The sequence below is a fragment of the Pteronotus mesoamericanus genome, unplaced genomic scaffold (assembly GCF_021234165.1).
Source record: "Pteronotus mesoamericanus isolate MK-2021 breed Mesoamerican mustached bat unplaced genomic scaffold, CSHL_Meso_final contig_173, whole genome shotgun sequence".
NCBI lineage: Eukaryota > Metazoa > Chordata > Mammalia > Chiroptera > Mormoopidae > Pteronotus > Pteronotus mesoamericanus.
Genome location: NW_026555072.1, coordinates 4,919,928 through 4,934,492, shown reverse-complemented (window position 1 = coordinate 4,934,492; position 14,565 = coordinate 4,919,928). Strand labels below are relative to the sequence as shown.

At 35.8% G+C, this 14,565-nt stretch overlaps 1 protein-coding gene across 7 annotated transcripts in view; it reads left to right on the top strand.

The window, feature by feature from the left end:
* KDM6A (lysine demethylase 6A) overlaps positions 1 to 14,565 on the top strand; it is a 180,072-nt gene that overhangs the window by 69,218 nt on the left and 96,289 nt on the right. For all 7 annotated transcript variants that reach the window (XM_054566524.1, XM_054566523.1, XM_054566526.1 and 4 more), the window contains exon 4: positions 2,919 to 2,968. In XM_054566524.1, the coding sequence (XP_054422499.1) occupies positions 2,919 to 2,968 (50 nt within the window). The remainder of the gene's footprint in view (positions 1 to 2,918; positions 2,969 to 14,565) is intronic.

The following is a 14,565-nucleotide window of genomic DNA, read 5'->3' as shown; positions in this document are numbered from 1 at the left end:
TCTTATTTTAAGGTCCTTGAGCATTTTTATAAGTAGGGTTTTGAACTCTGCATCTGGTAGGTGGCTTGTCTTGATTGTGTTTAGTTCTTTTTTTTGGAGTATTCTTTCATTTGAGGCATATTTATTTATCTATTTATCTATCTATCTGTCTCTCTCCTCATTTTGGCAGCCTCCCTGTGTTTGCATGTGTTACATTGAGCTGCTTCCTCTCTCTCTTGGTAGAGTGGTCTTGTGTAGTAGGTGTCATGTAGGTCCCAGTGGCACAGCCTCCCCAGTCAGTGGAGCTGGGCATGCCCTGTGCATCCCACCCCCAGGTGTTGTTTTTGCATCTTGATTGTTTTTGGCATGTCAATGGGAGGAGTATATCCTGAGGCCACTTAGCTGGGAGGATTGGCCACAACCACGGAGGAGGAGCTGCTGTGTAGAGGCCAACCCCATGATGCAGGACTAGCTTTAGTGGGTCTCTGGTGCCTGATGAGTCTGCCAACCCTTAAGTGTGTTGCTCATGGAGGTGTTTGGGTGGTGCTTCAGTGTGGTTGGAAGCTATCCATTGGGTGCACTGATTTCACAGCCTCCTGGGAGGTGCAGACCAAGGTAAGCTGCTACAAGGCCTTGCCTGGTGTCATCTGGAATGAGCTACAAAGCAACCTGCAGGTGGTTGCTATTTGTGCTGGGCTTGTAGGTGCCAAGAGAGGCCCAGCCATGAACCAAAGTTGCCTGCTTCTAGTGCTGCGCCTGGGACCACTTTAGTAAGAGGCATGGAGCATGCTGAGGCCAGATGCAGTTTGGGGTTTGTGAAACTTTGAGAGATTTTAGAAAGGTGCATAGCATGAGCCAAGACAGGACATTTGAATGGGAAAGCCACTGGGGAGGACTTGGGTGGACCGCATATTGGATCGGGAGGGTCTGGGGAATCACCAGGGCAGGGCAAATGATGCTAGACAGGTTGATGGAGACTCAGATATGGCACCATCGTGCCAGCAAAGGAGCAAGGGCCTCTGTTAGCACTTTTGTCTGGGAAAATGCTGCCCCTCAGCTCTTACCCTGAGGCCAGACAATTCATTTCTTTTTCCATATGTTCCTGGCACCTTTCTAGTTGCTGCCTGAGACCTGGAGCTCCAAATGAGTGAGTCCAAGTAAGTTTATGTGCGAGCCCTTTAAGAGTGACACTTGGGTCTTCAGCAGCCCTTTGTCTCACTCAGCCACAATCTCCACTGGTTTTCACAACCAGAAGTTATGGGGATTCTTCTTCCTGGCACAGGAACCTGGGGGTGGGACCCCTTGCTCTTCTCAGGCACCTCTGCAGCCAAAATATCCCTCCTGATTTTTTTTAATCACCACAGATAAGTGTGGGACCGGTCCGTTCCATGTCTCTACCCCAGCTACCAGTCTTGACATCGCTTCATCTTTTCATCCTTGGTTATAGGACTTCTGTTCAGCTAGATTCCAGGCAGTTTTGACTGATGGTTATTCTGTAATTTAGTTGTAATTTGTTTGTGGTAGGAGGTGATTTCTGCATTTGCCTAATCCACCATCTAAATCAGTGGTGATTTCTGAACATAAACCTTGTTTGATCATTGTGTACCAGCAAGTTTGATAGTTGGCTTGCTCTTTTTAGAAGACCATTAATTAATGACTTTTCGGAGCTAACTACATTCAGAAGTAGAACCAGAAAACTGAGGATGGCATAAGTCAACTCTTTACCAAAATTGGAAAAACTATAGTCTGAATGTCCTTCCAATAATAGGTTGGTTGGCATCATCTTTATGCAAAAAAGATGAACATTATTCAAATAAGTTACTTGTTCAGATATGTGATGTTTTGCATAATGCTTCTCTAATTTGAACATTTTCAGAAATTTTTCTGTTATTCATATATATTTAGGCTATTTGCTGATAAACAATCTGAAAGCATTACACATGGAATATTAGAAAATACTAATTTCCATTTTCCCCTATTTTTATCAATATAAAATTTCAGTATTCTCATTGAAAATATTATTTGACAATCTAACAGTCATTTTTAAAAATTGAGATATAATGGAAATAACAGTTTCGGGTATATGACATTTGCTATTTGTATATATTGGGAAATGATCTAAATAAGTATAGTTAAACATCCATCACCATATATAGTTAAAAAAGTATTTTTTTTTGTTGTGATGAGAACTTTTAGGATTTACTCTCTTAGCAACTTTCAGATATAGTTACCATGTTGTACATTACATCCTCATGACTTATTTATTGCTTATCAGATTTTTGAAAAGGGATCTCTCTACCAATTCTAATGCACATATATAACTTTTTGTCTACTTTTTTTAACCTCCTCCTCACTGAGTTTTTTAGTTGATAAAATCTACTTTAATTTTTTTTTCAGAAGCCTTTATACTTTGGAGTGGTTTTAGGGGTATAGAATGCCCTATATTGGAATTGAGTTGGAGTAAGGCAATTGTGGGGTGGCTTTCTTGTTGATCGTATGAAGGGAAGCTTCACAGACAGCTTCTTTGCCCTTTGAGGTTTTTGAACTCTTACTCATTCTTGGAAGTAACATCCCTTGTGAGAACAAATAATCTATCATATTCTGGAGTAGCCTTGGAAAATCTTAATTCTCTTCGGAGATTTGTTCTCTGAGGAAGGTCAAATTGTTTCAAGAGGTAGCCTAGGTTCTGTTCTAGTGCATATCTGGGATGTGATCATGTGTTTACACTCTTGAACTCTTATATATTTGATATTTGTTCCCATGTTTGACTATGAGTAGGGGTTCTCTAAATTTCTAAATTATTTGGTCTTAAATATCACTCTCTGCTGGGAGGTGGGTTTGGTGGGAAGCCTGTTAGGCTTTTAATATTTAATGTTTCTTGTACTGTTTATTTTGAAACAGGGCATAATTGTGACTCAAACTTATTTTTCTTCTTTCAGCATTATCTGCATACCAGAGGTACTACAGTTTACAATCTGACTACTGGAAGGTTAGTGTACATTTGCATGCCCGTTTCTTTGTTTCCTTTTTTTTTTTTTTTTGTGGAGGGAGTAGGTTACTACTGCTGGTAATATTCAAAATGAATTGTGCTCTTTTATTTTGTTAAGTAATTTTGTTAATTACTTAAAAATTATTTTTAGGGAAAGGGACTTGGAAAAGGAAAAATGAGTTTTGTGCTATCTTGTATAAATCACCTTGTACTTTATTAAAAGAATTAGATAACTCTGACACAATCTGTTCGGCATAGATGATCCTAAGTGTGAGAATTTAAAAGCAAGCAAGACCAAATGGCAATGGCAATAATGATTCTTTATCAGGCTGAAAAGGGAAGTCATAATTGGAAAATTATAATGGAAGTCTTTTTTGGTACAGTCTGTTTATAATTGGAGCTTTGGGGACAATGGAACCTAACCATTTTTTAAAAGACCTATACCTAAATGAAGAATTATGTGTGATAGAGACCATCTATTTTCTTAGTTTAAGCAGGTGCAGAAAGTTACCTGGGCAGGTTACTCTTTTACACCATATATACTTTACATGTAAACTTATTGGCCAGTGTAATTTCTTTATCTGAATTCCTATTTCAGACTTTTTAGATGGATTTTTTTTTTTTTTTATTGCCTAGTTTATATTTCTTTTTGGTTTGTTGAAGTTTTAATGACATATTTTAGTAAAATATTTTAATGTATTAAAAATATCTAGTCTATGATTTATCTTTTTAAAAAAAGTTTATTGGAATGAAATTTACATGCCATAAAAATCAGCTGTTTTAACTGTGCAGTTCAGTGACTTTTAGTAAATTTCCAGAGTTGTGCAACTATAACCACAGTCTTATTTTAGGACATGCTCATTTCCTTATAATGAAACCTCATGCCCAACCTCTGGAAAGTGCAAATCTGCTTTCTGTCTGTGGTTGTATTTTTGAGGATATTTCATTTAAATGGAATCATGTAGCATGTGGTCTTTTGTGACTGGCTTCTTTCACTCAGCATTTGCTTTCAGAGTTGATCTATTTGTAACATGTATTATACTTTATTGTTTTTTATTCTCTAATAATATTCCAGTGTATGGATATACAAGCTTTTATTTATCCATTCATCAGTTGATGGACACTTTAGTTGTTGCCACTTATTGCCTATGTGAATAATGCTGCTGTGAACATTTGTGTACCAGTTTTTGTGTGGACATACATTTTTATTTCTCTTGGGTTGATAAGCAGAAGTGGAATTGTTCGGTTGTAGAGTAAACCTGTGTTTAACATTTTTAGAAACTATTTTCCAGAGTGGCTGTACCATTTTATAGTCTCATCAGCAATGGTTCCAGTAATTGTTCAGTTCTCTTTTTTTTAATCCTCACCCAAAGATATATTTATTGATTTGAGAGGGAGAGATAGAGAAAGAGAAATATCGATTAGTTGGTTGCCTTAGATATATGCCCTACCTGAGGATTAAACCTGCAACCTTTGGTGTACTGGACGATACTCTTACCAACTGAGCCACCCAGTCAGAGCATATTTTGAAGTGCAGAAATTTTAAATTTTGATGACATCCCGTTTTGCAGCATTTTCTTTTATTGCTTATGCTTTGGTGTTGTACCTAACAAATCTTTGCCTAATCCAAGGTCATGATGAATTTATTATAGTGTATTCAAACAGTTGCTTCACTATTTGCTTTTACAGATTATACTGTAGTAGATAGTAATGTGTCTTTTCATATTGTTGTTAGTGATTCTTTGGTATAGATACTCTTTGATTGTAGAGTCCTTTATAAGTGGGATTGCTGTGTGGAAGCTTAAGTGTTAAATACTGCTCCTTTGGGAATACTTGTTTTCCCTTGGTATTAAGCTAGAAAGTTTATGTCACTGGGCTTTTTGCCAATGTGATAGGTGAGAAATGGTGTCTTATTGTTTAAATTCACATTTTCTTAGTTGTTAATAAAGTTGGGCTTTTTAAAAAATTAAAGTTTTTGGAAGACTATTTGTAGTTTTTTTCTTTATTCATGTTGCTTATTTTTCTATTGGCTCATTGTTTCTCTTTTTTATATGGCCATATTTTATGTACGAGTTATATTTATCCTATATCTGTGATATGAGTTGTGGTTTGTCAGTTGTTTTACTTTGTTTTGTGTGTTTGTTTTCGTTCATTCAGAAGTGTCCATGCAAAAGTTATGTAGTCCAGTCTAACGGTCTTTTCTTAAATTACATCTGCATTTTGAATCATAAGACAGTTTTTTCCTAACTCCTAGGTGTTAGAGAAATTCACCCACTGTTTTCTTTTAGTACGTACATGGTTTTATTTTAATCTGATCAGTTTGGGATTTATCCTTGATTTATAGTGTGAGGAATATCCAAATTTATTTTTTTCCTTATGATTGTCTCAACACTGTATATTGTTAAAAAAAAAACCAACTATCTTTTCTTCCTCTAATTTAATATGTTGCCTTAAATGTATGCTAAATTTTTGTATGCTATTTTGTCTCTGGATTTTCTGGTCTATTTCCTTAGGCCTGTCCATTAATTAATACACTATTTTACTTAGAGAGGCTTTATAATATGTTTTAATATATGGTTGTAATAGGGCACCATTTCCCCATTCTTTTTTTTTTAGGGTTTCTCTGGCTGTCCTTTTATTGCTTGTCTTTCCAGATAAGCTGTCTAATTAACTGCAGCTCCACAAAAATATCTGGATTTTTAACTCAGGCTTTTTTGAGGTATAATTTACATTATTTTAAGTGTACAAATTTGCTGCATTTTGGCAATTTATATGGGGTTGTGTAACCATTACTACAATTAAGATAGTAACTCAAAGTGTTCCCTTGTGCCCCCTTTACAGTTGATTCCCACTTTTGATCCCTGGTCCCCGGCTTTCTATCTCTAATTTTGTCTTTTCTAGAATGTCACCAAACTGGATTCAAATAGCATATATTCTTTTGCTTTCAATATTTTTCATTTAGCATGCTGTTTTTGAGATTCACTCATGTTGTGTGTATCAGTATTGTGTTCCTTTTATTGTTAAGTAGTATTTCATAGAATAATTATGCCACAATTAATTTTTCTGTTTACCAGTTGATAGATATTTGGGTTGTGTCCAATTTTGGGTAAAATATGTATGAAGTACTATGAACATATTTGTCTTTGTGAGATCATAGGTTTTCATTTATCTTGGTATATATACCTAGGATTTGGAAATTTTGAGTCATATTGCAGTTGTAGGATTAAATGCCGAACTGTTTTCCAAAGTGGCTGTACCATTTTAGATTTCAATTAGCCGCATATAAGGTTCCCACTTGTTCTGCTTCTTTCTCTACTACTATTTGGTATTGTCAGTTTTTTAAACTTTAATCATTCTAGTAGTTAAGTGGTAGTTTTTCGTTTTGGTTTTATCTGCATTTCCCTGGTGATAGTGATGTTGAGCATCTTGTATGTGCTGTTGGCCTTTTGCATACCTTCTTTAATTGCTTGTTCACATCCTTCGCTCATTTTTAACTTTTTTTTATTGCCTTACTAATGGAGTTGTATAGGCCCTTTGCATACTCTGGATGAAAGCCCATTATCAGGTATATGTTTTATAGATATTTTCTTAGTCTGTGGCTTGTCTTTTCCTTTTTTTCTTGTGCCTTTTGAAGAGCAAATGTTTATAATTTTGATGTTCATTTAATCAGGTTTTTTTTATAGCTTGTGATTTTTTGTATTTTGTTAGGAAATCTTTGCCTACGCTAAGATTATAATGATTTCCTCAACTTTTGTTCCTAGAAGTTCTGTAGTCACATTTATTATGTTATGGTTTACGGTACAATTCAAGCTGTCAGGTTGTTTATGATGTGACATAAGCATCAATGTGTGGGCTCCCGCACACATTGATATCCACTCCTCAGTCAAATTGATATCCACTAGTTCCAGCATCATTTGTTGGAAAGACTATCCTTTTAAAATGGAATAATCATTTCTGCTTTGACAAAAATCAATTGGCCATTTAGTTTTGTGTCTATTTTTAAGCCAATATCACATTGTTTTGTTACTGTTGTCTTGAAATCAAGCCATGTAAGTTCTCTTTGCTCTTTTTCAAAATTGTTTTGGTTTTTCTTGCCTTCCTATATAAAGTTTAGAAGCAGTTTTGTCAATTTCTCTTGCTGGGATTTTGATTGGTAGCACATTGTGTGCATAAACCAATTTGGAGATAGTTTCTGTCTCATTAATAATGCATTTGCTAGTCCAGGAGCATAGTATGTCTCACCATTTATTTAGGTCTTCTTTAATTTCTCTCAGCAATGTTTTATAGCACATTTTAAAGTTTATTTCTCTTAGTTTATTTTTTTATTGTGTTGTGATTGGAGGCATTGTAAAATTTCATTTTCAATTGTTGCTATTATAAAGGAGCACAATAGATTACTGTACACTTAGGCAGCCTGCTGTTTAGATAAATTACTAGTTCTAGTAGCTTTGCTCTAGATTTCTTAGAATTTTCTATGTACTTCATCATGCTGTCTGCAGATAAAGGCACTTTATTTTTTCTTTTTTAATCTGTAAACACTCTTTAATATTTTTGTTGCCTTGTTTGATTTGCAAACACCTTTGGTACAGTGTCAAATAGAAGGGAAAATCCTTGTGTTGTTACTTTGGGGGAAAACATTCTGTTTTCACCATTGAATATGATGTTAGCTGCAAGGTTTTTGTAGATTTAGATTGAAGAAGTTCCCTTCTGTTACTAGTTTTCTTTGGGTTTTTTCCCCCCACTCATCATTTATAATAAATACGTTTTGAATTTGTCAAATTGTTATTTTTCATCTATGGAGATTTTTCTGTTGGATTTTTCTTTTCTAATGGATTTATCTGTTAATTACATTGCTTGATTTTTTTCCAGATATTTTTTGATAAACCTCATTTAGTCACATGTATTATGTTATTGGCTTCAATGTAGTAATATTTTCTTAGGATTTTTACATTTTTGTTTGTAAGTGATGTTACTCTGTAATTTTCTTCATGTGACTTTGATTTTTATTTACATCAGGATAATTTTGGACTGATAAAATGAGTTGGGAATTGTTCTCTAATATATGTGTAGGGTTGGTATTATTTCTTCTTTTAATGTTAGGTAGAATTTACCAGTAAAGTCATCTATTTGGGCAACCAGTTTTCTTTGTGGAGAGAGAACTTATTAACTACGAATTCAATTCCCTTAGTATACAAGGTCTGTCAAAAAGTCCAGCCGTTGTTTAATATAACGAGAATGGTTTGTGGGACATCGATGTAACTTGGCAGCCAAGGAGAGTGGACTGGAAGGTGCATGTGTGAACAATGACAACAACGTCACTGTACTAATCAGTGTGGGTGGTAGGCGCCATTGAGTGAGCATGTATACTGTGTGGCTGTCACATTCAAAATGACTGAGTAGAGCAACGAATCTGCATCAAATTTTGCATTAAGCTCGAACATTGCTCGGTGGAAACTAGATGATTTTGAAGGCCATAGCTATGGGCAACTGGTGATTGGCAGCTTCATTATAACAACACACCCACTCATGCATCACATCTCCTGCGGAGGTTTTTGGAGAAACATCAGTTCACCCAGGTGACTCAGCCCCGCTTACAGCCCAGATTTGGTGCCCTGCGACTTTTAATGGCTTTTCCCAAAACTAAAATCACCTTTGCAAGGGAAGAGATTTCAGACTCTTGATGAGATTCAGGAAAATACAACAGGGCAGCTGATGGCAATTGGGAGAACTGTGAGGTCCCAAGGTGCCCTACTTTGAAGGAGACTGAGGTGTCATTGTCCTATGTACAGTGTTTCTTGTATCTTCTTCAGTAAATGGCTTTATTTTTCATATTACATAGCTGGATACCTTCTGGACAGACCTCGTCTACAGAGTGATTCAGGTTTTTTGTTACTTGGGTTAGTTTTGTCTTTCAAAGAATTTGTCTATTTCATACAATTGTCAGATTTACTCTTTTTCTGTTATAACCTATTTTCCTTTTAATAACTGGAATCTGAAGTGAAGTGTATCCTCTTTTACTCCTGATAATGGTAATTTGGTATTCTCTTTTTTCTTGATCAGCCTGGCTAGAGGCTTATTAAAACTTCATTGATCTTTGCAAGAAATCAGTTTTTTCCCCCCATGGATTTTTTTTTCAATATTGTTTTTCTATTTTATATCTCATAAATTTCTTTATTTCATTGATTCTTTATTGTCTTTATTATTTACTTCTGCTTTTTGTTTTTCTGTTCTTCTAATTTCCTAAGGTGGAAACCTAGGTTATTGATTTTCTGTCTTTTTTCCATAATACAAGTATTTAAAGGTATATATTTCTCTTAGTATTGCTTTAGGTGTATCCCACAAATTTTTATGTTTTGTATTTTCATTATCATTCAGTTGAAAATGTTTTGTATTTCATGTGTGTTTTCTTCTGATCCACAGGAGATGTATACTTGGCTTCGTATATAGTTTTATCAAAATATTTGGGTTAGTTTAAATATCTCATGATTAATGATTTTTAATTCTCCTTTATTTATACAGCATACTCTGCATTATTTTATTCTTTTGAAACATATTGAGACATATTTATTGGTTCAACACATGAAAACAAGTGCAGATTTGCATTTGTTGGTAGGTAAACGTGGTTAGTGGTGTTTCATTTTTTTGTCTTTGTCATTTGCAGAGTTAATTATCTCTTCCTATGATTGCGGAATTGTCTTTTAATTTTGCTCTTTTTATCCTTTAATATATTTTGATGCTCTTTTATTAGGTCTATGCACATTTATGATTTTATTTTTACCTGATGAGTTGAATTATTCATCAATTATTTGGCAACGAATTATTTGGCCGAAATGTCAGTGGTATCAAGAAACTTGACAGACCACTTTTGACATGTTCCATCAGTCACAGGACCTTCTTCATACACTGCACAAGACTTTTTTTTTTTGTATTTCACTTGCATTTTTACCTTTCTTGAAATAATAAAGCATAATATGCCAAAAACATTGAGTATTTTCTTCCATCTTCAATATTAAAATGGCTGCACAGAAAGTCACCAATTTTGATAAGTTTTTTTTTTTTTTTTTACATACATGCTGATGTGACAGCTGTCACAATACAATCTAACAAAATTGTTTTGAATGAAGACAACTAAGCGCTACTTGGAGCCATCTTACGTTAAAAAATGAAACGGATTTTTTGGCCAACCTGGTACTTTGCCATATGGATCAAAAGACGACTTAGGTTCTGTCTCTACCATTTATAGACATATATTTTAGTGTTGGAGGTAAACAGCACATTTGTAATGGACATGGGGATATTCATTTGGAAACATGTATCAGAAACCTGTCTATGGGCTTGGGAATGTGTCAGATACTCCTTTAAGAAGGAAAAGGTGAGAGATGTTAAAGAATGGATAGGAAACGTGAGTTGAAGGAATGATGGCATTGACTTTTTCAGCAGAGGAAGCAAACATGTTTAAAATCACAGTAATAGCATAATTTATGCATAGATGTACATGTTATTTGCCCTGATTGAAGTGATGGCTCTGAGATTTGGAAATTTGAGGTACAGCCATAAAATGAAGACTGTAGTGATTCTTCAGAGTTTAAAGTAGAAAAGTGTCATGTTTTGAGCATTTGAAAGCTCATTGGCAGTGGTGTGGAAGGTAGACCGAAATGGAGGAAGTGGAAGGGGAGGCTAGATTTTGGGAGATGAGTTATGAAACTTAAAACAGGTCAGGCAGACAAAAGTTGAGGTTCTGAATTACCTAGAGAAAGGCAGTAGGAATGGAAAGGGGATAGAGTCAAAGGCTTTTAAATTATAAAGCAAGCTTTGTGAAATAGAATGAATGTGGTTTATTGGTGGGGAGGAAGTGAGAGAAGAAAAGGAAGACTACTTTTTGAGGTGACTGCTGAGATTGTTACCAAATTATATAAAATCTTCAGCTATTTATAGTATATGCAACAGGTAGAGGTAACCAAAAGGCATTTGGAAATTTATTCCTGCAACTTTTAGTCATACACCCCTCACTTCAGTCCCCTATAGGATGAACAGCATATCTATACCCCCCCACCCCCTATACCCCACCAAATACGTTTCTCACTGGCTATGTGGAATTAGTATCAGAGAAGAATAAGATTAAGAAATTTGAAATGTTTTTAATAGTTTGGCTTGATTGTATTTTTTAGTGATATCCCTATATAAAGATATGATTATCTTCAAAGGTGATTACTGGAGTATGGGATGCCTGGTGGTACTATAATCAAGTTGCTAGTCTACCCAAAAATTGGCAAACATAACAATATCTTGATAATTTCATCACTTAGAACCCAGTTAGTTACCCTAAGTGCCAATCTTTGGCTTTGATACTGTCTAATAAATGTTTTTAGAAGCTTGAATATAACTTTTACTTTTATTTGCTTTCATCAATCTTACCCTCTCTGGGAGACAGCTGCCTTCTTAATTGTTGTGGCTTACTGCTGCATGCTTGTAGGGTACTAGGTCTAAACTTTCCTCAAAATATTCAAACCTTGGAAAATAGAAAATAGCTGTGGCCGGGGGTGGGGTGGGAGGCAATGTCTGATCTTAAATGCATTGGCACTGTACTGCTGTCTTTAAAACATGTTTTCCTTTAAAATTATATGTTCATGACTCACTCCATTCCCTGCCCAGTCTAATTTTTACACTGGGCTACTGCTTGTCATTTTTGGGAGTAAAAAACTTTTTTTCCCTTGCAGCTTGGGTCCAGTGATTTGGGGCCTGCAAATTAACTGACAATAGATAGATTAACATGAGAAAAGACAAAGTTTATTTACATGTGCATGCTGGAGTTGCTTAGTAATGAGTAATTTCCTCTATAGCCAGAGATAAAGTTTAATATATAAACCTAACAAAACAGGGTGGAGTGTTAGGGCTTCATTGAGAAAGTACGGAAGGTTCTATTGAATTTTACAAAATGGGGTGGGGATGAGGGTAGCAGGGGTTAGGACGTCATTACTGGTAAGGAAGGTTCTGTTGTACTTTCTGATGCTGATGGGTAGCTGAATTCAAACATTCTATTGCTAAGGGTCAGCATTTTTACAATCTGTAAACTCCCATCAAGAGGGGAGTCATTGGCAGCTGTATTTTCAGAATACTCTGCTTAAGTTTAGATAATGTTTATTTCTGTGGTTGCTCATTCAGTTTAAAGAAATTTTCATACAACTTTGGTGGACTGATTGTCCCTTCATTGCTCTGGTGACCATGGTGTAAGAAGAGGAAAGGAACCGTTTAGGCAAAGGAAGTTCAAGTTTTCCTAGAAACTCTGTGGTAGAAATACTGCCTGTCTCACTGGCTAGAGCTGTGTCACATTGCCAACTTTTTCTCACTGATAGCAACAAGGAAAAAGGGATTAGTCAATTAACAGTGCCTTCCATGAGATTTCATAGACAGATTTAAGAAAATTTGGGAGAGGGAGGGTCAGAATGAGGTTGTTAACTTATTTCATCTGTGTTGTTCTGCAGCTCACTGTTTTTGTATAATTTTGTTCATCATTCTTGTTTTGCAGTTCACTTTTACATAGGCATGTTCATAAAAATAGAAGCAGAACTCTAAGTGCCCTTTTCTTCAATTTGGAAATAGTTTGGAAATACTGAGCGAAGTTGAGGAACGGCAGGGAAGAGTAAGACTTGTAGTGTTTTAACTCCAGAGGACTGCAGAGTGCTCCCTTCTCACAACTAGGGTTGTACAGCCTGGAGTTCTGGTTTCGGAACATAGGGCTTTCAGGAGTTAATCAGCTGTGTTGGGGATCAGTGAAGTCACTGGTGTTGGTGAACTGCTAACTTAATGAACCACATCCTTGACAATAATTTTACTGTAAACACAATATAGGAGCCTGTGATATAAAATAATAAATTCATTGTTATAATTTCTTAATTTTGGGTTATAATGGATACTGGCATACACTCTAGGTCAGAGCTTGGCAAACTTTTTTTAAAAAAGATTTTATTTATTTTTAGAGAGGGGAAGGGAAGGAGAATGAGAGGGGAAAGGAAGAAGAAGGAGAGAGAAACATTGGTTGCTTCTCGAATGTACCCCAACCGTGGAACAAACCTGCACAGCCTTTTGCTTTGCAGAAAGGTGCCCAACCAACTGAGCTACACTAGTCAGGTCTGGCAAACTTCTTTTGATAAGGCCAAATAGTAAATATTCTATGCTTTGTAAGCCAGTTAGTCTCTTTTGCAACTACTCAGCTCTGCTGTTGGAGCTGGAAGCAGTTAGACAATAAGTAAGTAAGTGGGTGTAGCTGTGTTCAAAAAAAACTTTATTTACAAAAACAGGTGGCTGGCTGAATTTGTCTTGCGTGTGTGCCATAGTTTGCTGACTCGTAATGTAGATACTATAACCTCTAAGGATTTGGACTGAAGCAAAACTGTGTTTTATACATTTCCCAGAAAATTACTCCCTTAACTCCTTACAGTAAGTTGAAAGAAGATTACCTCATATTTAAATTCATTTTTATATTACTGCCTTTGCTCTGGTCATCCTTTTGCATAGACCTATGTTTCTCAGTTGGGATGCTATTAGCATTTTTGGTGAGCTTGTACATTGGGAGGGAATACGTCTCATTCAGGGCATATGGCTGTTCACAACCTCCGGTCAACTATTTTCAGAGATGTGTGATTTAGAATCCCTGGTTTAGATAGCTTGTTTTTCTTTTCCTTTCTAACCATCCTTGAGGTTATTGTACCCAAGTAATACCTCTTTTCATAGTCCTTATTATATTTCAGTAACTCTTAAATGATTGTAGCTGGGAATATATTGTTATGCATTTAATTTCATAATCTTTTGTCATTAGATTGTAAATTCATTGACAATAGGGATTTTTGTCTGTTTTGTTTACTGCTGTCTGCCCAGTGCCGATAACTTTTGTATGACTCATAATAGGTGCTCAATAACCGTTTGAATTAAATTATTAGCTGTTTAGGGACCATGCATCTTACTAATTCTGTGTCACCTAGGGAAATGAGTTTTAATAACTAAGCTTAAATACTGGGTGGTTCACTTTACTAAACTTTTAGACATCTGCTATGTGGAAGGCATTGTGCTAGGTAATAAGGAATACACGGATGCTTAACATTCCTGCCTTTGTGGCATTTTTGTCTGATGCTATTTTGTTAAATAACAAAAAACATAGCAGTTTAGAGTAAGCTCTGGAGGCAGACCTAGATTCAGTTCCTGTTTGGTACTTATACCTGTTTCTTTGAGCAAGTTGCTGTTTATCTTTCTGATCCTTGTTTCTACATTCGATTAGGCCTTCTAACACCTCAAAGGGTTGTTAGAACCTTTTAAAAGAAAAGTCAGCATTTTGCGTAAAATCAAGTTCTTACTATTACACAAAAATGTCATATGGTAGACATTGTGTGAAGCCCTATCTTAGAGTTGGAGAGATTACCTCTGGTTTGAGGTAGTTGAAGGAGCAGAGCTGCATGGGAAAGATGGCATTTAAACTGACTTGACCTTGAATAATTGATAGAATTTATACGGTGGTAGGGATGCAGATAAAGATTTTCTAGAGGGGGAAGGATGAACTGCAGCAAAGTAAGGAAGTTGGGAGAATGCAGGGTGTGTCCTGAAAA